The sequence below is a fragment of the Lissotriton helveticus genome, chromosome 3_1 (genome assembly GCF_964261635.1).
Source record: "Lissotriton helveticus chromosome 3_1, aLisHel1.1, whole genome shotgun sequence".
In the NCBI taxonomy this organism is placed as follows: Eukaryota; Metazoa; Chordata; class Amphibia; order Caudata; family Salamandridae; genus Lissotriton; species Lissotriton helveticus.
The window spans coordinates 292,431,871-292,457,534 of NC_136061.1; the positions used below are offsets into that span (position 1 = coordinate 292,431,871).

At 44.8% G+C, this 25,664-nt stretch overlaps 1 protein-coding gene across 1 annotated transcript in view; it reads right to left on the reverse strand.

Moving 5' to 3' along the window:
• Window positions 1-25,664, reverse strand: part of RPS6KB1 (ribosomal protein S6 kinase B1) — a 503,223-nt gene that overhangs the window by 371,359 nt on the left and 106,200 nt on the right. The window contains exons 3-4 of the mRNA XM_078679829.1: window positions 23,291-23,411; window positions 19,551-19,619 (exon numbers count right to left, since the gene is read on the reverse strand). Coding sequence (XP_078535955.1) covers window positions 19,551-19,619; window positions 23,291-23,411 — 190 coding nt within the window. The remainder of the gene's footprint in view (window positions 1-19,550; window positions 19,620-23,290; window positions 23,412-25,664) is intronic.

Here is a 25,664-nt window from a genome sequence, read left to right on the forward strand (position 1 = left end):
CTACACCGACCCGAAGCGCAGCAAATCACATCCGAACCCTTTGGCCGAAATAAACAATTTGTAGATGGAGTCGATGCCCATGCGCACAGTCACCCTAGGGAGGAGTCATCTATCTCGTGACTACAAAGACTTCTTCCAAGGCAAAAACAAAGCGCAAACATCCGAGCCTAACACCAGAAGGCGATCTATGCAAAAGTATATGATCTACAGCTCATATGCCTCGAACATGGGTTTTCGCCTCTGAAAGGGACTGAGAATGGCACGGACCATATTTGAGGACATAAGAATTATGTTGGACAAGCAGGATGCTACTTTTAACACTGAACCCTGGTCTGCAATTAGAAAATCTAGGGGGCAATTGTGCCCTGGTTTATCTTTTTCTTAAAAAGCAGCTGCCAACGCCTACTGCTTTCCTTCTTTGGGTTCAAAGGTGTCTCACTACAATGGGGAGTGTCCAAAGCTTGTTACAGTCCCTGAACTTATTTGATATCTAGCTCAACTACTGACCAAGTTGTTTATATTACTTGGCTGTCAAGTCCTCTCAGATGTGGACCATGCACGCAGGGTCATCTCACCACATTATAATGGGGGCAGGAGTCTGTGGTCCATTGATAGATTGCCCAGTCACCTGATTGGTCAGAACTGCCCAAACTAAATGAAGATACAACAGAGTTGCTATTCCTTAGCAATATCAGACTTATTGGAACAATATTTTATGGCTCTTCAGTATGGGCGGCCACCCGTTCTGCAACTAAAGTAAAACCTCTGGCTGTATTCCTTAATCAAGAGCTCTCCTTGAATCAAAGTGGTGTTTAGAACTTCCATACTACTCCTTCGCTCACTCAGGAAAGTGTTGCCGCTTCTTTTATCCGAATGCCAAGCAACAATTTTTACTTCTTGCTTTTTGACTAGATAAGATTAGTGCAACTATATTTGAGACTTTAGGCATACCAATTTGCAAGGTTACATTGAATACAAAAATTTCTATTCAAACTGTGTATGATAACAAAACAATCAGAATACTGCCAACCGTAAAAACTCTGCACTGGCTTGCAGAAGAACCAAGATTACACTTTAAGACCCTCTTTCTGGATTGCCCATGTTTTGTTGGACAGCTGCAACACTACCATTCACAAAGGTCACTGTGGTCAGGTAATCAGACTGCTGTAGCTCTGGAATAGTTGGCTAATCATTTGGTTTTCAGGAAAGCCCTCACGAGATTTCTTTTTCAGTAGTTTAATCCAGCCTGATTTTGACTTTTTCCAATTCTATGAATTGTGTTAAACACTAAGAAGCCAGTTGATGGTGTACATCAAGTTTATTCAATAGACAAAACAAATGTTTAATGTTCAAAGTGTCTGTTTTGTCAAATGGTGTTAATGCACTTTTGACTTCAAATTTTGGAGGGAAAAAACGATGGAGGAAAAAAGTTGGCAAGGCTATGGACAGATTGATACGTCATCTGAAATTACTTTTAGTAGAAAAATTGGTTACATTTTTTAGTCAATCTTATTTTAAAAAATGGATACGTTCTTTAAACAATCCTACTTTATAACACAATATTGTTTGTTGGAGTTAAAGGTCAAACACTTTTTATACAGTTAAATCAGTGTATACAACTTTCTCTTAAACCTTAATGCACAGTGTAGACCAATCGACCAGGGGAGGGAGGGGGGTAACTTTGTGTGTTTTTTTCCCTCCTACTTTGTACACTTTTTAATATTGCATAAAGATAATAACTATTAAGAAAGTTGCTTTCCTTTTTTTTTTTTTTTTATATATTTTTGAGTCCCCCCCCCCTTTTTCGTTGTACAGAGCACATAAGAAAATTCATTACAGATCATAGAAGACTTATACAGTTAAATCAAACATTAAAAAAAAGAAATATTATAAATAAAGGCTAATCACGACATACAATTCATAATTAAACAGAGGTTTATCACAAATGAGTTCCTAATCTACCCTGGATCTCTCTCTCTCCAGTTCTGTATATAGTCCCAGATCTCTTTTCCAAGTTTCTTGCCTTTTTTACCCCTCCTTGCGTAAATCGCCTTCTCAAGATTAAACGCAGCCAGTAACTTCCTTAACCATTGATGAAAAGTGGGCGGCAGTCGATCCAGCCATGCTGTAGCAATACAAAGTCTTAAAACAGCCATAGCCACAAAAATAAAATACTGATACTTAGTCTTGCCGAGGCTATCCTCTGTTCCTAGCAATACAAGTTATGGAGTTAAATTAATTTCTATTGTCAGAGATCTTTTAAGAAATACTTCAATTTCATCTTGGGTTGTCTTTAAGTATGAACAAGTAGCAAACATATGGACTAGGTCAGCCTGGGTGCTATCACATCTCGGACAAGTAGTACCAGCTACTGCTCCCCACTGTGCCAATGAAGACGGCGTATAGTACAGAAAATACCGCGTTTTAAAATGCTGTGCCTGGAGTGATGCGGAGCATAATAATTTCTGCCCTAATTCCAAAGATCTATGGAAGTTTTCCTTATCTCCACCCACTTTTTGTATCCATTTACCTTCATATTTTTCCAGATCATCTGGTTGATACTCTATTAATTCGGAGTAGAATCTTTTAATTGTACAGTCTGCCCCAGCTTGTATAACATCCAAAATTGAATTTGTTGCAAATCCCGCCGGGCCTCCAATTTTTGTCGAAATGAAACTTCTAATTTGCAAATATTTAAAGTAATGATTAGTATCTAGCCCATATAAGGCTTGTAAATTATTAAACTGCATCACCCCATTTACTCCCATTAGATCACCCAATCTATAAACCCCATGTTCTCCCCACTCTGAAAACACTGCCCCTGAGAATATGTCACCAGGAAAATTAGGGTTGTTGCTCAACCTTGTATTAGCATTATATTTGCCTAAACCAAATTTTTTTGAAAAAGAAAACCAAATCTTGTGAGCGGCCATAACAGTTTTAAATTTGAGTCTCTTAAAGTAACTAGGCTCTGTATACTTCAACAGAAAATTTTCCGCTTGGTCCCCTAATAGTAATGAGTAAATTGCCAGCGTTCCTAGCTCAGAGTATCCTTCACTCTCTGCTCCTCCAAGCAAGCTTGCCATGTATTGGAGGCATGCTGCCCAATAATAAAATTTTAAATCCGGCAGGGCCCACCCCCCTCGATCCCTCGGCAAAGCCATGTATCTAAGCGCCCTTCGAGTCTTCCCATGTGCCCAAACAAATCGGTTTATCATATGTTCCAAGAGTTTAACCCATTTTCCTTCAAACAATAACGGTATGGCCCTAAATAATTACAAAAACTTTGGAAGAAGAATCATTTTAACTATATTAGTTCTACCTACTATCGAAAAGTGTATGTTGTTTAGTCTATCTAAGTCCTTCTTTGCCTGATTTATTATTGGCAATATATTTAATTCCACAAGATTGTCCAAATCTGGGGTTATTGTTACCCCTAAATAAACCCCACTTTGAACCACCCGGGAATCAATACATTCTATCTTATTATTTATGATAATTTGTGTTTTTGCAGTATTAAGGGCATATCCTGACACTTCTCCAAATGCTTGCGCTTCTAACTCAACCACCTCGATAGCTTCTGTGGGTCTAGGCGTTACAATCGCCACATCATCAGCATAGGCCAAAATCTTGCAGGGGCCCCTACCAGTCGCAACTGGAAGAATATTGTCATTTAGTTCTATATGCCTTATATATGGGTCCATGTAAAGGGCAAATAAAAGCGGAGAGCAACGGCACCCCTGCCGTGTACCCCTCTTTATCTGAAAGGTTGACGTATAGCCCCCCCGTTTACTTTTATGCGAGCGGTTGGTCCTGCATATAGTACCTGTAAGGCTTTCACCGTTCCCTACCCAAATCCCACCCTTCTCAAAATAAACCAAAGGAAGTCCCAGGAGACCCGGTCGAAAGCTTTTTCAGCGTCCAATAGCATCACTGCGAGCGGGTCTCCTGTAACCTCTGCAAAATCAAATAAAGTAATAACCTTTCGTGTATGGTGTGTGGTGCCCCTCCCTGGTACAAACCCATGTTGGTTAATACTAACCAAAGTGTCAATTACCTTTGCTATTCTCAGGGCAAGTATCTTTGAGTATACTTTAGTATCTGTATTCATTAAAGTTATTGGCCTATAAGATCCAGGTTGGTTTGGTGGCTTACCCTTTTTCAGGATTATAACAATGTCCGCCCCCGCCCAACTGTTTGGGGTTGATATTCCCATCTGTGCATGCTGCATTGTATTAATGAAATCCTTTTTAATTTCATCCCAAAATATTTTATAAAATTCGAGCGCGATTTGGTCAGGTCCTGCAGCCTTCCCTGATGGGAGGGAAGTTAAGGCATTCAGTATTTCTTCTGGTGTAAACAAAGCCTCCAATTTATTAGTTTGTTCTTCCAATAAGGTAACTACCGGTATGTTATGTAAGAAATGCGTTACTTACCTGTAACAGCAGTTATCCAGTATTGGTGTCTTTCATAGATTCACATGCCTGAATCATTCCCCGTCGTCGAGACGGGAGCCCCGGTACATAGAAAAGTAATGTCCTATAGACATACATAGAGAAAAGTAGGCCTAAGGGCCTTGCCTTAGTAGCCTATCTATGTCCTTTTGTAAAAAGGACCAAAATCCTGAAGGTAGCCAATCAGCTACCACCTCCCTCTAGAACCTTCCTGCCAGGAGCCTCAGTCTCTCAGATTTTCGAACGCACCAAGCTAGGTAGACGTAACATATGTTATGGAGTGAGAGATGAGTCCTTCCTGGGGAGGCGGGAGGGTTGCATGTGAATCTATGAAAGACACCAATACTGGATAACTGCTGTTACAGGTAAGTAACGCATTTCTTATCCAGTATTATGGGTGTCTTTCATAGATTCACATGCCTGAATCAGAATAGCAAGCCATACATTTATGCACATTTGCGATGGAACATAACAAACAGTCTGAGATAATACATATCATGCGACTAGTAACCATCAGCAATACAAATAAGAAAGGAAATAAATGTGAATACCATTGCAGGACGGTGGGAAGGAGGAAGGCTCATCTTACTGGAATAGATGGCGAAGTACAGCCTGGCCCACAGCTGCATCCTGCATCAGTTCCGTATCCAGGCAGTAGTGCCTGGTAAATGTATGCGGCGATTTCCAGGTCGCTGCCCTGCAGATGTCCAGAATCGGTACTCCAGCGAATAGTGCCGCCGATGTGGACACAGCCCTTGTGGAATGCGCTCGGACTTTGGAATGTAATGGGCGTCCGGCTTTGTCATGACAAAAAGCAATTGCCGCTGATATCCATCGTGAAATGCTTTGTTTGGAGAGTAGGGAAGAGGGAAAGGCTGGGTCCTGTCTCTGACCGGCTTGGACCACTCTTATAAACCAAACAAAAGAAAGTGCCGGACAGTCTGAATGAATACAAACAAATGCACACCTAGTATAATTAATTGCTAGGCGGACAAACCATTTGTGATTGATCACTTGTATTTTTATGAAAAAGTTTTTTTGAAACGTTTTTTTGGCATCAAGGGATGCACACCACATTCACAGAAGTACACAAATGCATTGAAACCAAAAACAATACATAAAATTACAATGTACACATATAACAATTGTGATTACAAAAAACAACTGTGCTATGCCTCAAAATATAACGTTGTGCTGAGGCACCAATCCTGAATACAAAATGAACAAGTGGACAGAAAAATAAAATACTAGCCTACTTGTTTCCACCACCACTAGATACGTATTAATTTTGACATGTGGTACAACGGAATAGGAACACAAAACTAAGCGGAAGTGTAGAATTTGTGCGAATTATGTTCCTATTGTGCCCTGGTATTTGCAGTATCTGGGTGGAGTAGGACGCTGACGCGTTTCGAACCCATTGAATAAGTTGAGGGTTCTCCTCAGGACAAGGATTGGGGGGTCGTTGTTGCTGTGAATTTAAAAAGATTGGTATCAATACGATGTTGACTACCACCTCACTGAAACTGAAGCACTGTACATAAACATATGAGTACCTTGTACAAGTATTTTATTTTTCTGTCCACTTGTTCATTTTGTATTCAGGATTGGTGCCTCAGCACAACGTTATATTTTGAGGCATAGCACAGTTGTTTTTTGTAATCACAATTGTTATATGTGTACATTGTAATTTTATGTATTGTTTTTGGTTTCAATGCATTTGTGTACTTCTGTGAATGTGGTGTGCATCCCTTGATGCCAAAAAAACGTTTCAAAAAAACTTTTTCATAAAAATACAAGTGATCAATCACAAATGGTTTGTCCGCCTAGCAATTAATTATACTAGGTGTGCATTTGTTTGTATTCATTCAGACTGTCCGGCACTTTCTTTTGTTTTGTTTGGAGAGTGGCATGCCTTTTCTAGGTCTGCTGAAGGCGATGAAAAGCGGATTTGTTTTTCTGAGATGTTTCGTTTTGTCTAGGTAAAATTTTAGACATCTCTTTAGGCCCAAAGAGTGAAGAGATCTTTCAGCCACAGTACTGGGGTTCGGGAAGAATGAGAGAAGTTCAAGTGGTTCATTTAGATGAAAGTCCAAGGGGACTTTAGGAATGAAGCGAGGATTGGTTCTTAAAATCACTCTGTCCTCTCTGAACTGCATGAAAGGGTCTTGTATTGAAAGAGCTTGTAACTCACTGACCCTTCTCGCTGAGGTTAAAGCCAAAAGAAGTGCAGTTTTCCATGAGATGAATTTGATATCAGCCCTATGGATGGGCTCAAATGGGTGCTTCATCAATTGGTTGAGTACCACATTAAGGTGCCACGTTGGTGGAACTCGTCTTGGCCTTGGAAATGATCTATAGAGCCCTTTAAGGAATTGCTTTATTAATCTGTTGGACCATAGGTAAGGTCCTTTTGAAGTTCTCGTAAAGCGGGAGATTGCTGCCAGATGTACTCTAATAGAGGCATGTGCAAGGCTCGATTGTGCCAGATGTAGTAAATATGGCAGTAACTGCTCTGGAGTGATCTTGAAAGGATGTAGATTGTTGTCCTTACACCAGATACAAAAGTGTTTCCATTTCAAGGAATAAGTTTTGTTTGTGCTGACTGCTCTTGCTTTAGCTAGGACTTCCTTGCACTCCTGCGGGATGTTTAGGTGGCAGAACTCTCGGTACTCAGGAGCCATGCCGATAATCTGAGAGATTTCAGATTCGGTTGGAGTACCTGGCCTTTGGACATCGAGAGTAGAGAGGGATGTTGATGCAGATGGATTGATGGTTGGACTGAGAGGCGACGGATGTCCGTGAACCAATGCTGTCTCGGCCAGAATGGGGCAATGATAATCAAGGTGCAATGTTCCATTTTCATTTTCCGAATGACTCTGGTTATCAGGGGAAATGGCGGAAATGCGTACGCAAACACGTTGCGCCATGCGATGGAAAATGCATTTCCTAGTGACCTCGGTTGGGGATGCCAGCTTGCGAAGCTGTGGCATTTGGCGTTCTCCCTGGTGGCAAAGAGGTCTATTTGCGGTCTCCCCCATTCCGAGAAGATGTCGTTTAGAACTTGTTGGTCCAGTTCCCATTCGTGGGACAGTGACCTCTGTCTGCTTAGAGCGTCCGCTATGACGTTGTCTTTCCCTGGGACATACTCTGCTGTTAATTTGATGTTGTTGTGTAGTAGCCAGTTCCAAATTCTTTGCGATTCGCGAGACAGTGTCAGTGAACGTGTCCCTCCCTGCTTGTTCAAGTAGTGCATTGTGGTTGTGTTGTCCGTCTTCACAAGCACTGCTGAGTTTTTGATGCGAGGGAGGAATGCTTGTAGAGAGTGTAGAACTGCTCTTAGTTCTAGGAGGTTGATATGCAGAGTTCTCTCTTGTTCCGTCCACTTGCCACTGATTTGCAATTCCTGAAGGACTGCACCCCATCCTTCTAGAGAAGCGTCCGTCGTTATGACATGTGGAGTTGCTGGCATCAAGAACGTTAGACCTTTCGATAAGTTCTTGTTCATTGTCCACCAAAGTAAAGCCTTGGTTATTTGTCGAGTGATGACTATGAGATCCTCGAAAGAACCCGTACATTGGGTCCACTGTTTGGTCAAGGCCTCCTGAAGGGGGCGCATTCTGAGCCGACAGTGAGGGATGAGTAGTATGCAAGAAGACATCATCCCTAGAAGTGACTTGAAAGTTCTGACTTTGATGGTGTGTTTTGAAGTCACTGCGGTAGCCAGAGCCATCAGTTTGTGTTTTCTTTCTTGAGATGGGAAGGCTTTGGAAGAAATCGTATTTAGAGTTGCCCCCAGGAATGTTATAATTTTGGTGGGTTGTAAGGTCGATTTCTCGTAGTTGAGAGTCAGACCTAGGTCCTGGAAAATAGCGAGACAAGCGTTGGAAGACATCTGCGCGTCTGTGAAAGATGGTGCTTTCACCAGCCAGTTGTCCAGGTAGGGGAAGAACTGGTGATTCTGCTGTCTCAGGAAAGCTGCCACAGGAGCCAGGCACTTTGTGAAAATGTGTGGCGCCGATTTGAGGCCGAATGGGAGGACACAGAATTGGTAGTGTTGACCTGCTACTTCGAAACCTAGAAATTGTTTGTGGCGTTTGTGTATCGTGATATGGTAATATGCGTCTTGCAGGTCCAAAGACGTAATAAAGTCTCCTTCCACTAGGGATCCTAGGATTTCCTGGATAGTCACCATTCGAAACGATTGGCTCTTCAGGAAGGTATTGAGTGCCCTGAGATCTAGAATGGGCCTCCATTTCTTCTTTTTCTGTTGAATTAAAAAGAAGCGGGAATAAAATCCCTTCCTTTTTGAGCTGATGGGACTCGCTCTATTGCTCCTTTCTTCAACATCGAAGAGATTTCTTGCAGGAGTAAACGAAGGTGCCTGTGTGGAAGTTTGCGAGGAGGAGTTAAAGGTGGGATTGAGTTGAATTCCAATGTGTGACCGTGCTGGATTAATTGGAGTACCCACCGATCTGTCGTTATCGATCTCCAATTGTGGAGGAAGTGTGTCAATTTTCCTCCAATTTTGAGTGCACAAGACGGTGGGGGGACTGGCTGCGGGAAATGGTCATTGTCTTCCGCCGGTCGTTTTCCTCTGGGATTTACCACTGTAGTTCGATCTCCCGTAGGAGGTCTGACGACCTTGTTGCTGCTGTCGCTGCTGATATAGTGAGCGATTTTGATTGTAGGAATAAGAGGATTTTCCTTGATATGCTCCTCTGTATGAGGGTTGACCTCTTCCTCTGTGCCCTCGAAAGGACTGGTTCTTAAATTGTAATGTCCCTAGAGCTCTTGCAGTGTCAGTGTCTTTCTTGATCGTCTGCAAGGCCTCATCTATTTTTTCCCCAAATAGGTGTTGTCCGTCATAGGGCATGTCCAAAACTTTGGTTTGGACCTCTTGTCGGAAGGATGTCGCTTTGAGCCATCCTTGTCTGCGCAAAACTGCTGCGCCTGCCAGCTCTCTGAAGCCCGTCATGGCGACATCTACAGCGGAATCAATGATTTCCGACGCTGACATTTGTCCTTCTTTAATGAGTGACTGAACCTCATCCTTCAAGTCGTCGGGTACATCCGCTAGATATGGAACAATATCTTCCCATAATTGTCTATTGTATCTGCCTAGCAGAGCAATGGCGTTGGCCACTTTTACAGTCATAGCCGAGGTTGTGGAGAAGCGTTTGCCTATGCCATCCAATTTCCTGCCCTCCTTGTCTGGTGGTGCTGACAGTGGCGAGGATGGATTTCTGGAATTCTTTTGGGCGGCTTGGGTGACTACCGAATCCGGCTTGGGATGTGCATTAAGGCATGTAGGTGCAGTTGATGGTGCCTTATACTTTTTATCCAGTCTAGGCACTATTATTGAAACTGATGCAGGTGTTTGCATGAGTTGCTGACCTTGTTCCCAGATGTGATCTATTATGGGAATTGATCTAGCCGTCTTTTTTATAGGATCTTTAAAGTCATATAAGAAACAATCGGTTTCCTTTGATTCCATGGTCATGTGGAATCTAGTGGCAGCTCTCTCTATTAAATTGTGGAATCCGCCAATATCCACTGGTGGAGTCTGAAGTGTTGGGTTCCGGAGTGGCTGGAGAATGAGCGACATAATCCTCATCGTCTCTGTTATGGGACAGGTCGTCTCGAACCTCTCCTTCCTCAGGTACATCGTCTTCCTCCTCAGAAGATTGGATGTTATGAACTGTTTCCCTGTCTTGAGGAATGTCCAAAGGTGATGGTCTTGACTTTGGAGATTGTTGCGGTCTAGATGACGCTTGAGATCTCTCTGTGGAAGGGGCCGCAGGCGATTCTGGGAATCGTTTTTTGTAGTCTTCGATCAAGAATTGTAGATCAGTGACTATCGCAGCCGGAAGGCAGATCATTGGAGTAACTTGAGTATGCACTTGAGTCTGAACAGTTTCTTCTGTAAAAATGACCTCATCTCCATCATCGTCTGTACTCTGGCATTTTACATTTATAAGACTCTCGCCCAGCAAGCTGGGGGCGGGGATTGCTCAAACAGAAAAGGGAATGCATCTCCCCTGTTCCCTAAGTAATAACAACAGACAGAGGACTAATGTCTCTATCTCTCCTCTCTGATCGGCCATATTAGAATGGCTCTTCGGCGACCATCTTGGACTAGTCATTTTTTGCACCATATGTACTAAGAACTGGACTCCTTAGGCTATCTCTAATCGTATTTTGCACTTTCTCCGTAACTGGTACTCATGTCACCTTTCCTTCACCTGTGATGCAACGATCGCTACCTCATATCTAGCTAGGATCTGGGCTTGCTCAAACGGAACCTGGAACTTCCCTTCCTTGCTCTCAAGCAATAACAACAAAAAAGGACTACCGCCTCCAGACCCCCTATCTGGCGGCCATTTTAGACTGACCTCTCTCTCTACTCAGCGGCCATCATGGACTAGTCATTGCCTTTTACTGCAGTTTTTTATTGTATTTTTTTATTTTATTATTACTGGCTTCCTACATTGTATGCATTGCTATCACATTGCTATCTTATATTCCAGTGTCATATTTGTTATTGCTGCAATTTGTATGCACATATATTGGATTCAGTAATTCATTAGTAGTTTAGCCCTATTTTAGCCTGTATTTTATATGCGGCAAGCTGCACCTATCTCACCTTTATCCCCATCATTCACTGTCCGCTACCGCATTTATTTATTTGTTGGTTTTTCGATGTAAGCTACGTCACGATATTGCACTGATTATTACTACCTCATTCACTTCGCTCTGTCATGTGAGCTGCACCCAGCCACTTTCTACGCCTAGACTACACTGCTGTTACCTCGTACATTCTAATATGTAACTTTGCTTCCACCTAATCAGTCCTACCTCTCATAGTTGGTACACGGTGTAAGCTGACTGCTACCTCGTATATAGGATACATTTGGTAAGCTGCACCTACGCACTGGTTGTTCGGGGATCACACTGACTTCTACCTCTTATACTTTTGATCACTCACTAGTGTCTTCCTTGGCCCTGTAACTAGCGGGTGACAGTTTGTATTATCGTCCTATTTCCTACACCTAACACCACAGCCTCTCTAAAATGGAGCTCAACGGCAAGCACACTTTTAGAATTAACTACCCCTCCACTCCTCTCACCAAAAATGCCACTAAACGTTTTAAACACAACTTCTTGAGGTCGCACCCTGAAACACCCTTTGCCGACACTTACTTCTCACCGGGCAATGGAGCCCTGAATACTGATATCATCTTCCACACCTCACGCAGAGCCCAATGGAGAAAAGCGTTCCTATCCCTACTCACAGTCTCCACCACCAGGAAAACAACTCATGGCCTAATTCTCACCATCACACCTTCCCACCTCTTCCCTGGCAGGTCTACCATTACTATCTACAATAACGGGATTGTCCTAATCCAATCCACGGACAAGAACCTGGAATTACTAGACAACTTGTTCCCCAAGTTCAAAGAGCACCTTTCCAAGCTGCGGACCCCCACCCAAAAATCCACAAGCACTATCACCCCTGACGTCGCAGCCACCACCTACTACACTTCTACCCCCAGCAAATGGCCCACCTGCTGTTAATGCCCCCCACTCCCCAAGGACAGTCACAAATATCTCCACCGCATATACTAGCCGCCCCTCTAACATGACCCTTCTTATCCCCACCCATACCCCCCTCCATCCCTCTCCCCCCGGACAGAACATCCCCCACCCACAACACACCACCATCTGAACAAGCCACCGCCCAGAGTTTATCCACCCCCCTCCCATCCCCCCACGACAGACACCTCTCCCTCCCCATCTCCCTCCCCACTCCCACCCACGAGTCTCTCACACCTGACACAACAACTCCCACCCACAACACGCCTCCATCTGCACACACCACCACTCGGAGTTTATCCTCCCCCCCCCATCCCCCCCACGGCAGACACCTCTCCCTTCCCTGCCCCCTCCCCACTCCCACTCACAACTCTATCTCCCTCCCAACAAAAGATACAGAACATACCTCCTCCCTTACCTTAGCATCCCCCTCTCTCCCACCTCCTATTCTCAGCCCTCACTACCCTCCTGTCTCCCCCACTGTCTTCAGCCTTCACTCACTCTTCTACTCACCGGCACCGTCTCCCACTGAAGTCACTACCTATGCTTCCCACCCACCGCCTGCCTCACCTACGTCACCCACACCCCTCGCCCACAAACACGTCCACACCTTGAATGCCATCCCACTCATTAGCACCGCGGAACCCCTCAACAACGCTAGTATACCCCCCCCCCGATACCCTGCCTGCTCTCCAGCTCACGACTCAACCACTCACCAACGGCTCACTCCACCAACACCTTCCCCAATGACCCTCCTGACCTGACTTTATCCACCCTCCAACAAGTCAAAGAGGAAATCTTACAAATCAAAAAAGACGTCCACGCAATCAAAGACCTTCTCTCCTCACAGCCCAGTCTACCTCCCACCATCCCACTACCCTACAAACGACGCACCCTCCCTACATACCCTCGCCCCCGACGACACCAGCAATGGCCTACTATCCCCGCTCGCAAGAATTCCCACCGCCCCCGTCGTGTTCTCAACCCTTTGTCGGACCGCGACCTATGCTCTCTCCTACGCTCTTATGGCCCAGGTCCGGTAAAAGACATTTCCAACACACACATCCCCATACCCACAATTCTTACAAACCCTCTGAGGCTCCCAACACTCAACAACAGAGGCTCCGTCCCTAACAACCTCAGAAAAGTTCCCCTCACACTAGAAAGCTCGACCACCCTTCTCTCTCCCAAACTCAAATGCATCCTACTAAACTGCAGATCGGCCCAGAGACACTCCTCCGACATCGCGGATCTCGTCTCAGCTAGGGATCTGGACCTAGCCATTCTAACGGAAACGTGGCTCACTGAAGCCTCTACCCCGATTATGGACATACTAGTCCCCCCCAATTATCACATCGTTAGGCTGGACAGGTCTCCTGGCAAGACGGGCGGGGGAATTGCATGCATTTTTAGGAGCAACCTCTCAGTTACTCAAGTCACCTCCCCCTCCCTTTCCTCCTGTGAACTCCTCTGCCTCGACATCACCAGCGAGGGCAAACAAGTCTGTGCTTTACATCTCATCTATCACCCGCCTGGTGACAGTCTCATATTCACCCAACAACTCATGGACCTGATCACCTCCAATGCCGGTCGGCAGACCACTCAAGTCTACCTGGGTGACTTCAATCTCCATTGGAACGATCAGAAAGACACCGTGGTGAATAGTCTCAAAACTTTCCTCAATGCGCTTGACCTCACCCAATTATGCGATAAACCAACACACGACAAAGGCTCGATACTCGATCTCATCATTGCCAAAGAGAACGCTACTCAACTGGAGGCGATTCTACCCTGCGATTGGTCAGATCACCACATTATCACCTTCTTTATCAACGAAAAAGTTAAACCTAACCCTACTCAACCAATCAAATCCAAAACATGGAAAAGGGATTTGAAGAATCTTAACCCCTCTACCATACCTCCCCACATCGGCAAACTCCTCCTTCCCCCTTCAGGTGCCTCAGATGTTCAATCACTGACTGACCACTACCTTGACTCTATGAATACAATAGTCAATGAAGTCGCCCCTCTGCAACTAAAGAGAGTCTCCACCAAAATGTCTAACCCCTGGTATGATGACAGACTCAATGACGAAAGACGTACTATGCGAATGGCAGAGCGCACCTGGAGATCGGACCCTTCAGCACTGCATCTCAAAAAGCTTAAGAACAAGAGAAATGCCTACTTTAGGAAAATAAAGCGCACAAAGTCGGACTTCTTCAGCCGCCAGTTGGACCAAGCGAAGAACAGGCCAAGAAAGCTGTTCGAGCTAATCAAGACCCAAACAAAGGCACAACCCACACAATCAAACAGCACAACAAATGACACCCCACACTGTGAAGCCTTCTCTGCTTTCTTTAAACTAAAGACTGACAACATAAGAAATGACCTCATCATGGATGTAAGCCGATACCCCAACCACACCAGAATGGCAGACACTCAACCTAAAAACAAGGCATCCTGGCTGTACTTCGATACCTATTCGGAAGAAGCAATACACAAACTGCTCTGCACCTTGAAGCCCTCTAATCACCTCACAGACCCTCTACCTGCTAATGCTGTAAAAGACTTTATCCCCTTGCTCCTCCCTCTCTGGACCAAGATCATCAACAGCTCTTTGCAACAAGGCCACATTCCAGACTCCCTTAAGGTGGGGCAAGTCACGCCTATACTCAAGAAACCTACAGCTGATCCGACCGACCTAAACAACTATCGGCCCATCACCAATATCCCCACCCTGGCCAAACTGCTGGAGAAATGTGTCCAACTCCAACTAACAAAACACATTGATCAATTTGACCTCCTCAACCCTCATCAATCAGGCTTCAGAGCGAAACATAGCACGGAAACCGCTATGACACACATAATTGATGACGCCCTCCAAATTCTGGATCGCAATGAGTCCTGCCTCCTCATCCTTCTTGACCTCTCGTCAGCATTTGACACGGTCAAACATGAGAACTTGCTGGAGCTGCTAAGTACTAGAATGGGGCTATCGGGTACTGTTCTCAATTGGTTTTCGTCCTTCCTTCACAACCGGTCTCAGAGGTTCAAGATCGACAATGTGCTATCTACACCTGTGCCTGCAGATCTAGGTGTTCCACAAGGATCCACCCTCTCCCCTACACTGTTCAACCTCGTCATGGAACCGCTCGCCACCTTGCTCCAAGCATCCAATGTTCAATTCCATATGTACGCCGATGACACACAACTCTATCTAAAGTTACAATCCCCGGAAGATATCAAACATCTGAATTCCACGCTTATTAACACCCAATCTTGGCTGGCCGATAATCACCTCAAACTAAATGCTCTGAAAACTGAGTTCCTACTCATCTCACCCCCGGCGAAAATCTCCACCACCCAAACCTGGTTCAACAACCTAACAGCACTCAATGTCCAACCTACCATCGTGGACTCGGCGAAATCCCTAGGCATCACACTCGACGCCAAGCTCAACATGCAGCAGCACGTCAGCAAAGCCACAAAAGCAGCTAATTTCCAAATTAACACGCTGAGGAAAATTAAACCCTTCCTCCCGGCCAAAGACTTCCAAACTGCTGTACAAGCTTTAGTCATCCCTCGAATAGACTACGGAATTGCGGCCCTCAGCGGTCTCCCGCTATCCACAACAGCACCCTTAAGAGCCTCCCTGAACGCTGCCGCGAGACTCATTACTGGCTCAAGAAAGCATTCGCACATATCACCAGACTTAAAGTCTCTAAAATGGCTGCCTTTTGAAGCCAGAATACAGCTAAAAATTGCAGTTATGACACACGCGGCCGTGCACCACAAGGCACCCAACTACCTCGCTCAAAAGTTGTTTATTTCAGGAGGTTCGAGATCCAATAGGAGTACAAAAAATCTACTCCTGAAACCTCGTAGATTCCGGAAAGTGAAAACATACAAGCGCTCCTCCTCAGGAATGGCACCCAGGATCTGGAATGCGCTCCCTCCTGAAACCAGGCTGATCTCCTCCACTGCACTCTTCAAGAAAGTGGTGAAAACCATCCTTCTGGCCAAGATTTCCTGATCGTTATAGATGTTGGTTCAGAGACTCTGCATTGCTTTGTATCACTGCTCTCCCTATCCCTTGGCACTATACTCTACTTGTTGGGGGCACCACTACGCTACTCTCTTACTACCGACCAAGATATGATACACGTTGGTTTACTGATCCACTCTCCCGATGCCCCCATGCATTTTTCGCTCTATACTAAAACATTGGTATAAGCCATCCACACACACCCAAGGGGTACCTGAACACCTCTGTAGTGGGATCAATGACTTGTGCTGTCCTATATTACTTCCTTACCTGATTGTATATGGATTGGTTTTATGTATGTTATTATTATCCCTGTTATTACCATGTTATTGACTATTATACTGTTCCCATTATCTCTGTTGACTCCTACTACCCCTACCCTGTCTTTGTGAAGCGCTCTGATATCTGTAAGGATCCTGTTCGCGCTATATAAAACTTTGAATAAATAAATAAATACATTGAGATCCGACGGACTAGTAGCCTGATCGAATTGGTCGTCCTCTGATTCATCATCTTGCAACAGACAAGATGGGGGCAGTTTTTGAACCCTACTGGGCGATGTCAAATCCGGCGTAATAGGGAGTTTGATAACCTTTTTTGATGGAATTAACTCCGCTTTTTTCATGGCGTCGACGATGTTGTTGTCGACGATGCGTTAGTCAACGGTGTCGTCGACGGTGTTGACGTCGATCGTTTTTCAAGCGTCGACGATGAGGTCGTCGACGGTTCCTTCGTCGACGAGGAGGTCGTCGGCGATGTTATCGTCGACAGCGCGGCCGTCGACGGTGTCTTTGTCGACGATGTGGTCGTCGACGGTGCTCTCGTCGTCGGCGGCGCTCTCGTCGACGACGGTGTTTTAGTCGTCGGCGGTGCTTTCGTCGTCGGCGGTGCTTTCGTCGTCGGCGGTGCTTTCGTCGTCGGCGGTGACTTTGGCGTCGACGGTGCTCCTACCGTCGTCGATGACTTCGTAGACGGTGTGCCAACCGTCGATGGTATCTTAGTCGACGGTGTAGGCGTCACCGTTTGTTTAGTCGTCGGTGACGTCGACGAAGCCTTGACGAACGTCGACTGCTTTTTAATGAGTACAATCGATGACAGTGGCTTACCCATCGTCGACGATTGGGTGGTCGTCGTCGTTGATGAAGAGGCCGACGACGCCATCGTCGTCGATACGGTCGTCGTCGACGTGGTGACATAGGTGGTTTTTCTTGAAGAAAACGTCGACGAACTCGTCGACGATGACTGCGGTGGCTTTCTGAAGGTGGTAGCATCCTTCACAGACGTGTCAGATCTTACCTCAGAAGACTTTGTGGTAGTCTTTTTATGAGGGACGTCAATGGCTAGGGGAAGCATCCCTTGGCCTCTTCAAGGACAGTTTCGAAGAAACTGAAGCCATTTCACTGCCCTCCGAGGACAGGACATCATCTTCTCTGGTTTTGAGTCTGTTCAACCAGAGGAGCAGTCTTCCTTCTCTGTCTTTAAGAGTCTTAGTAGAGAATGTTCTACATATCCTACATTCTTTAGGAGAATGATCAGGGTAAAGACAGTAGAGGCAAGTTTCATGCTTGTCATCGACGTGTAGTCTCTTCTTACCACAAGATGAGCAGGCTCTAAACAGGCCTTTCTTCTGCTGTTCAGCCATTGTTGAAGCAAATAATCCAAGTCTTTTGTAGAAAAGAGATAAATCCAAGAAACCTGAGGAGAGCTCAGGTGGGGACTCCCTAGCACAACGTGCGGTAGAAAATCTGAGAGACTGAGGCTCCAGGCAGGAAGGTTCTAGAGGGAGGTGGTAGCAGATTGGCTACCTTCAGGATTTTGGTCCTTTTTACAAAAGGACCTAGATAGGCTACTAAGGCAAGGCCCTTAGGCCTACTTTTCTCTATGTATGTCTATAGGACATTACTTTTCTATGTACCGGGGCTCCCGTCTCGACGACGGGGAATGATTCAGGCATGTGAATCTATGAAAGACACCCATAATACTGGATAAATAGTTGCTTATTTTAGTAATATCAGTCAGGCACCTTGATCATACAGGAAGGTGTAGAATTTTCTAAACACTTCTTGAATCCCTTCTAAATCTGTAACCAATTTTCCTACATCATCCTGTATCTCTCTTATTTGCCCTATAGATGCATGCTGTCTTGTGCGAATAGCAAGGGTACGACCAACGGTTTCGTTAAATTCGTAACATCTTTCTCTATTTGCTAAATATATTTTCGCTGCCTTGTTAGCTATACCCTCCTCCGCTTCCATCCTTGCTCTTGCTATTCTAATCAATACTTGATCTAATGGGGCTCCTCTAAGTACACTCTGAATTAATTCCGCCTCTGCCTCTGCCACTGCTTGAACCAGTTCCGCCTCCCTTTGTCTTACCTCCCTTCGACTTGCTGCACTAAAACTTATTGTCTCCCCCCTAATGGCCGCCTTAAAAGAGTCCCACATATTCCCTATTGCCGTACTTGAAAGGTCTTAACATCAACTGAAACCTGTCAGTGGTCTGGTCAAAAAGGAAGGATGTGTAAGCACCCATCTGAGATGGAATTATGTGTTTACTGCTTTCAGAGAAGAACAGGTGTTCGCTTAACAGGTAAGTATTGTCGAACCTCAATTAACCTTGCTATTTCTCGGCGGTTGGACTGTGGGGTTGTTAGGCATTTTTTGAGATATAGGTTTTTTTTATGAGGCGCTTCCTGTTGTGATTGGTACAGACGATGGTTTTCAATCAATATCCGATTTGGAGAGAAAAAGAAAAGAGGTCTTCTCTAGTTTGCACCTAGGGAAGTGATCCAATCAACAAAACATCTATGCACCGAGATCAGTATCCTTTGAAATGTAAATCAATGTTGTCTGTCTTGAATGCAAGATCATTGATGTGGAATGTATTGGCATCCAAAGCACCCTCACCTCAGAAGCAGACACCTTTTAATGCCTATAATCTGAACGTTATACGAAGTGCAAAGATCGAAACCAGCAATTCGCTTTTTTCTTACTGTTCTTGGGAGGGGGGGTCCAAGGTTGTCTCGGATGGCACCAATGGGGGCAATTAACTCCACTAAGCTTCTCCTTGGTCAAGGACCCATCTGTAGCATATTTTGCGGAGGCTGTGAAATATTTTCTGCTGCAGATGAGAATAACCTACCTGTCCTTCACAGTTATCCTGGACATCACTGAATTTGTTTGGATAAAAACAATTTAAAAGTCATTTCTTTAGAAGATTTAGTTCGAAAACACTGTTTTAAGCCATTTTGTAAAATAATTTCAAACTGTTTTGTGAATAAAACCTATTTAAATTGAGTAAATTACACTGATTTACAAGTACAACAAAATATTTACTTCGCCTTCTTATGTACCGCATTAACATTATGTAAACGTGGTCACCAAACTCCAACAACAAAGGGGAACAGTATAAATAGGAGCTATGATGCCAATGCAGTAAAATGATAAAAATATTACCTTTTTAAGTACTTTCATTGCAAATATATTTCCAGTATGTGCTCCAGCTACTTTTCTCACTTGGAAAACCTACAGAAGACACAAATGTTAGGCATCTCTAGAATTTAGTCCCATACAGCCCAACTTCTAAAGTTTAATATGAATATTCCACATTCACTAGACGTCTTTCCTATACACTTGCTATGCAGAGGATACTGCGCAATGGAAATATGCACAATGTAGACAATGAATTTGGTGTCACAGCAGCAGTCCGTTATCTGAGGCCATCAAGTAGAATCATTGGCAGCCAGGTTTGAAAACATTTGGAAAGAATGAAAAAACTATTTACGGCTTTTATTTTAGCACAATGTACCATTGTGAGCAATAGTTACTAGAGAGCAGTTTAGTGTACATGACGTTAGACACATTAGTGTTACACTAATACAGATTTTGTCATCTGGATGTGGACAGAGGGTGAAAATTGTAACATACTTCCTAGGGGCACATTGACCGGTTTACTTTCCTGAAAAAGTATGGGCCAAGATGCATGGCAAAGTCACTGACAAACATTCTTAACCAGAAATTAAGGGCATGATATACATATGGTCTTTACAGTTACAGCGGTGTGCAAAATTAAAGACTTTGTGACCATAAAATAAAAGTTGCAATGTGCACACTGCAACTCAATGCAATTTACAACGAAGAGGGATCATGAAACGGGCCCTTGCCCTTTACAAATTGCACTATAATACATCAAGATCTTGTGGCATTTGTGGTTACAAATCACAGTTTGAACCAACACTTTAAGGTAGGTGGGTTTCCAATTGCAATCAGCTCCCACTTTGCGACTATAGGCATGGGGCAATAGAGAAGTTCAGGGGACCACTGCATGCGTGTTCCTCCCGATGAACCACTGCATCATGCTTTTCTATATTTAAATTGCAGCTCCACACTCCTTAGGAGGCAGGAGATGCAAAATTGGAGTTTTGTAAATGCAGGCATGAAAGTCTGCAGTCTCTCACAGGCCACTATCCCTGCAACCCGAGGAATTTAAAGGAACGTGCAAATGAAGCCCCTTGTACGTTAATATAAATGAGGCAGTATGTAGAACAAGCATTTACAATGCAATAGGTCTCGCATTTACAAGAGTTTGAGCTGTTGGCATTGTAAATGACAATGCCTTTTATTTATGTATTGTTTTCAAACACATAATAAAAGGCATTGTCATTTACAATGTCAATAGCTCAAACTCTCAGAAATGTGAAACCTATGCAAATGCATGATCTATTTTTTGTTTTAAAGAGTTAGAACAGCAGGCAGGTCAAAGCTACATTCAAGTATTCCATCCATCACTTTTTGTATACTTTAAGGAATTAAATATCGTCATCAAGGTAGAAATCGCTCTTAAAATGTTGTGCCCAATAGTATTAAAATATATATGATTAAAACGATAGATTTGGAGGACATAAGCCTCATTGCTGGGTTCTGCATCAGAGCCAATGAAGTGGAGAGGTCTAAATCCACATTCCTATGAGAAGACCCAAAGGAAAGAAATTACAGATGATGTGTAAAGGAGAGTCATTCGAATCTATGAAAGATGCCAACATCTTGGAAGGAAAATTTTACCTTACCCCCACTATAACCACCAGCTTGCAGCATATTTCGTTTTAGACTGCCCAGCCAGAGAATTTTAACTTTTTTAAAGTCTCTGTTTTTCTGCTCCAGGCAAGTCTGGGAGGCAACAGTGTAGGGTCAAGTTGTGCTTAAATTTGTATTGTCTCGGTTCCAAACCGGGCTTTCACGTTTGACCACAATGTGTGATCCTGGGCAGATAACTATGCTTGTAATAGCTACTGAAAAGAAGGTGGGGGAGGGGCGGGAGCGTTTACAATGGGACAATATCTCTTAAAGCGATTGTATGTTCCCGGTTTTATTGAGGCTGATGCTCTATGAGACCTATGGTATACCCATTGTCCACAGACTAAGCACTTTACTTAAAGTGCAAAGCACTCGTCCACTACTTTTCCAAACACTTCCCACGGCGGACGCTTCTTCGTCAAACACACTCACCGCATTCAATATTGCCCACCTGAGAAATATACCTAATATTTTGGAGAACAACTTTTTACCCTAAAGCAAACATTACATGTTCACAGCTGACATTCTGCACATGGTCCGCGGTTCACAGGCTTGTCTCCCCCAAACTGAGCCATGGTCGAGAAATTCAGTTTGTCATACTGCAGGGCCGTCTCAGTCGGTCATCCTTCCAAGGTCAAAAAGCACAGTACATAAAATCGGGTATTAATAAAAACATACTAACAGCGTTTACAGATGGCATACCAGAGCTATAACGCTGCTTTTTAAACTCCACACTTGCTTGGTAACCAAGGCAGGATCAGGTTTGTGTTGTACTCGATATTTTTGCATGTGGAGACACCAGTCACGTTTCCAAACCCCCACCAGCAGAGCCAGCTTCCCCGCTCAGGTCACAGCAGTGGCAACCTTTTCAGATGGCCAGCACCGAAAAGATCTGGAGTCAAAGGAAGTACACGCACCCCTGCGGCACCTGAGAGCTGCATTTCAACATCACGTCTCTCTAAAAGACAAGGCGACTTTGAAGCACTGATGCGCCTTCATTAACCACTTTTGTGCCTTTCCCCCTTTACTGTGAAACTTGGCCCAATTTGCACATCAAAACCCTTTGTCATCTGCCTTTTCTCCCAAGACTTCCCTCGGCCAGTCTGAGGGAAGGGGAGAAAATCAACACAACTGAGGCAACTGCTCCATGCCCACAGATGACAAATAGCCAGCTGGCCTCTTGCTAACTAGCAATTTGCTGCATGAAAGCAGTCACAGATGGGTGTTTACTGCAGTTGAGACCCCCGGGGCCCGGCCTCCTCCCCGGGCCCCTGTACCCTGCCCGCGCCTTACCTGGGCTGGTCTCCGCCGCATCTGCCTCTCTCTCTGGGCCGCTGGGGGTGGCTCACATCCCGGCTCTGGCTGGCTGCCCTCCGAGGCCTAGCGCTCCTCTTCACACCGGGTCTCCGAGGAGCGGATCCGGTGAAGTCCGTGGTTAGGCGGCTGGCGGGCAGCTCGGCGGCACCCTGCCTGCTCCTGGTTCGATGGCAGCGCAGCTCCCTCCGACCCGCGGCATAAACCCGCCTGGGGGGTTCTCTATATGTGTGTGTGCGTGTGCGTGTGTGTGTGTGTGTGTGCGTGTGCGTGTGTGTGTGTGCGTGCGCGTGTGTGTGTCTGCTTACAAGGAGCCATGGGAGACAGGAAGCGCGCGCGCAACCTTATCCGTTTACGCGCGAGCCCATCTCTTGTCGCCTATCTCCCTTGGCTCCTTGTAAGCAGAACTGATTGCAAAAGGGCCTCGCAGCGACGATCGCTTCGCGATCCGTTCGCAGGTGCGAGACCTAAAAACAGCATCAGCAGTGCGACCAAAGAATAGTATATTAGGCTCCAACTGCCTTATATTGAATCCCAGAGACCCTGCTGTAGCTCCATATAGTTAATAAAACTGAGTTATGGAATCCAGATTCTTACCAAGTCATTGCAACCCTACTTCCTTTCCAAAACTAATTGGAACTATTGTTTAGCTGTCTACAATTTGAAGCAAACATGACAGTTTCGTTTACACCTGAAATCTTAAAATTCAGGCAAGAAATGGCAAAACAGATAACTTCCGAAAAAATAAAAGGTTGTAGTTTATTTAGGAGTGTGAATGTGATGAAAATTGCATCATGCAGATTCCTTACCTTGCCATAGCCACCTTTGCCCAGTACTCTAAGAAGCTCAAAGCATTCCGGCCTTATCTTTTCTGGACCTCTATTCACGCTGGTTTCGGATATCTCAAACTTTTCACAGTGCTCCATGTCGCTAAATAAAAGGCAAACATGCAACACATTTAATTTTCAGACCCAAACGTGGCAAATTAAACCTATCACATGTATATCTAATTTTAGATTGTTTGACACTTTCTGCAACAAAAACATCATTTTTGTCTACAAAATTTTATTTCAGCAGTCTCTCATTTTAACATGTAGCTTGGTGAATTAAACACTCCATGAGACACTGCGACTAAAGAATTAGATTACTTGTTCAACGCCGCTGCCTCAAACTGGAAACTAATTTCTGACAATGTTGATCTCATCTAGATAGTCTCTACCAGAAAAAGCTTTACAGAAGGTAACTTGTTCCTCTGATAATGTCTTCTAGCAGCAGATTACATACTATTTGAATAATAACTAAAGCAGTACCTATTTGAAGGTGGGTGTGTGAATGTATTCAAACCAGAAAGTACGACGGGACTGAGCAGGCAAAATGCCCTTCTCTGCGCAAGTGCCTGTGCAGATATTGAAGACCCCTAAATGAATAGAAGAATGCCCATGAAGCAGTCTGGCAAATGTCCAGGAGAGAGACTTCGTGCCAATGCAGTTGTAGCTGCTTTGGCTGCGGCAGAATGAACACCTAGTCCTTCCGGATGCTGCTTTATTTGACAATGTGTAGCAGATCTTAATGCACAGCACAATCAAATAGAAGATCGTTCTATTCTGTACAGCCATGCCTTGTTTTGTCGCAGAGAATTTTTTCTTCTGATGAATAATTCTATCTGCAGATTCGTTACCTTCTGAATAGATTCCCCAAGCATTCCTCAACCAGTGGATGGGTGCATTGCTGGTTATACAAAAATATCCTGAAGGACTGAGCATGCAAAGTGTCCTTCCCTCCTCACATCGGAGTCTAAACATTGATGCTTAGCACAGTTGTGGAGGGGAGCCCAGGTTGGTTGCTTTAATGATGTTTGTTACTGCCACTCCACTCGCTACTGCAAAAGTAAAAGACTTGGCTCTGGTGAAATGAGCTTGAATACCTTCTGGTGGTTCTTTGGGCACCAGAGCATAGCACATCTTGATGCACAGGATTATCCATCTTGATCGTGACCTCTAATGCCTTGCCCTTCATCTTACCCACATATCCCAGAAAAAGTAGGACATTCAGTCTGAACTAAAGTGCTCTATCCATGTAAAAGATGACTGCTCTCCTAAGAGTCATGACGAAGTCTCTTTTTCCTTTGTTGGGCATGAGGTCGGGAAGAAGTTTGGTAGGTTGACAAATTGGCCTTGGTGGAAGGGGGTAAACCACCTTTGGCAGGGCAGGAGCCCTGGTTTTTAACACAAACTTATCAGAAAAAAAGTAGGTGAAAGGTGGTTTAACACTCAAAACCTGAAACATACGAACCCGAGTAGGTGATGTTATAGCGATCAGAAAGACTGTCACGAGCACACCTAAAGGACAACTATGCAGTGGTCAAATAGTGTACACAAAAGGAACAATGTAGGAGCACATTTAAGATCCCATCAAGCCATAAAAAGGGAGATGGAGGAAACTTGTTTGTAAGCCCCTTTAACCTCTTCTATGCTCATGACGGGCCCGGCTCGTCATGAGTCACAGTGGAGCTGTGCTCATGACCAGCTGGGCTCGTCATAACGGCCAAGGCCCGCCCACGCGAGATTGATTCCCCGCCTGTGTGGGAGAATTAGTCAGTGGGCGGGGTCGTGACGAGCCCAGCTCGCCATGAGCACAGCTCCACTGTGACTCATGACGAGATGGGCTCGTCACGAGCACCGTGGCCTCCCCTCCCCCCGTGGGGGAATTATCCCTGCGGCGAAGGGGTTAAAAATCGCATAACAATGGGTGAAAAACTGGACGGCTGGTCATGGAAGTAGAGGAAAGTGGACAATTGGACAGTTTCCATTGCACACCCTTGCTGTGTCAGCAAAAGGGAAAAATGTAGTACGTCCGACAGGTGAGCTTGAAGAAGGTCTATAGAGTTGCCTATACCCCATCTGACGAATGTATTCTATCGACTTGAGTACACGGTCTTGGTGGAGTCTCTATGGATACAACGTGACATCTACCACTTCAGGGGTCAAGGATTAAGAACTCTGGTTGCTCTGTTCAATCTCCAGGTATGTGTGTGGAGGCTCTAGAGGGTGGCGTGTAGAATCTACTACTGCAACAGGAGGTTCTCATGAGTGGCAAAGAGGTTGATTTGAGGAATCCTCCAGAACTGGAATATGGTCTGGACTACCTCCGGTTGAAGACCCCACTCGTGGTTGGCAAGATGAA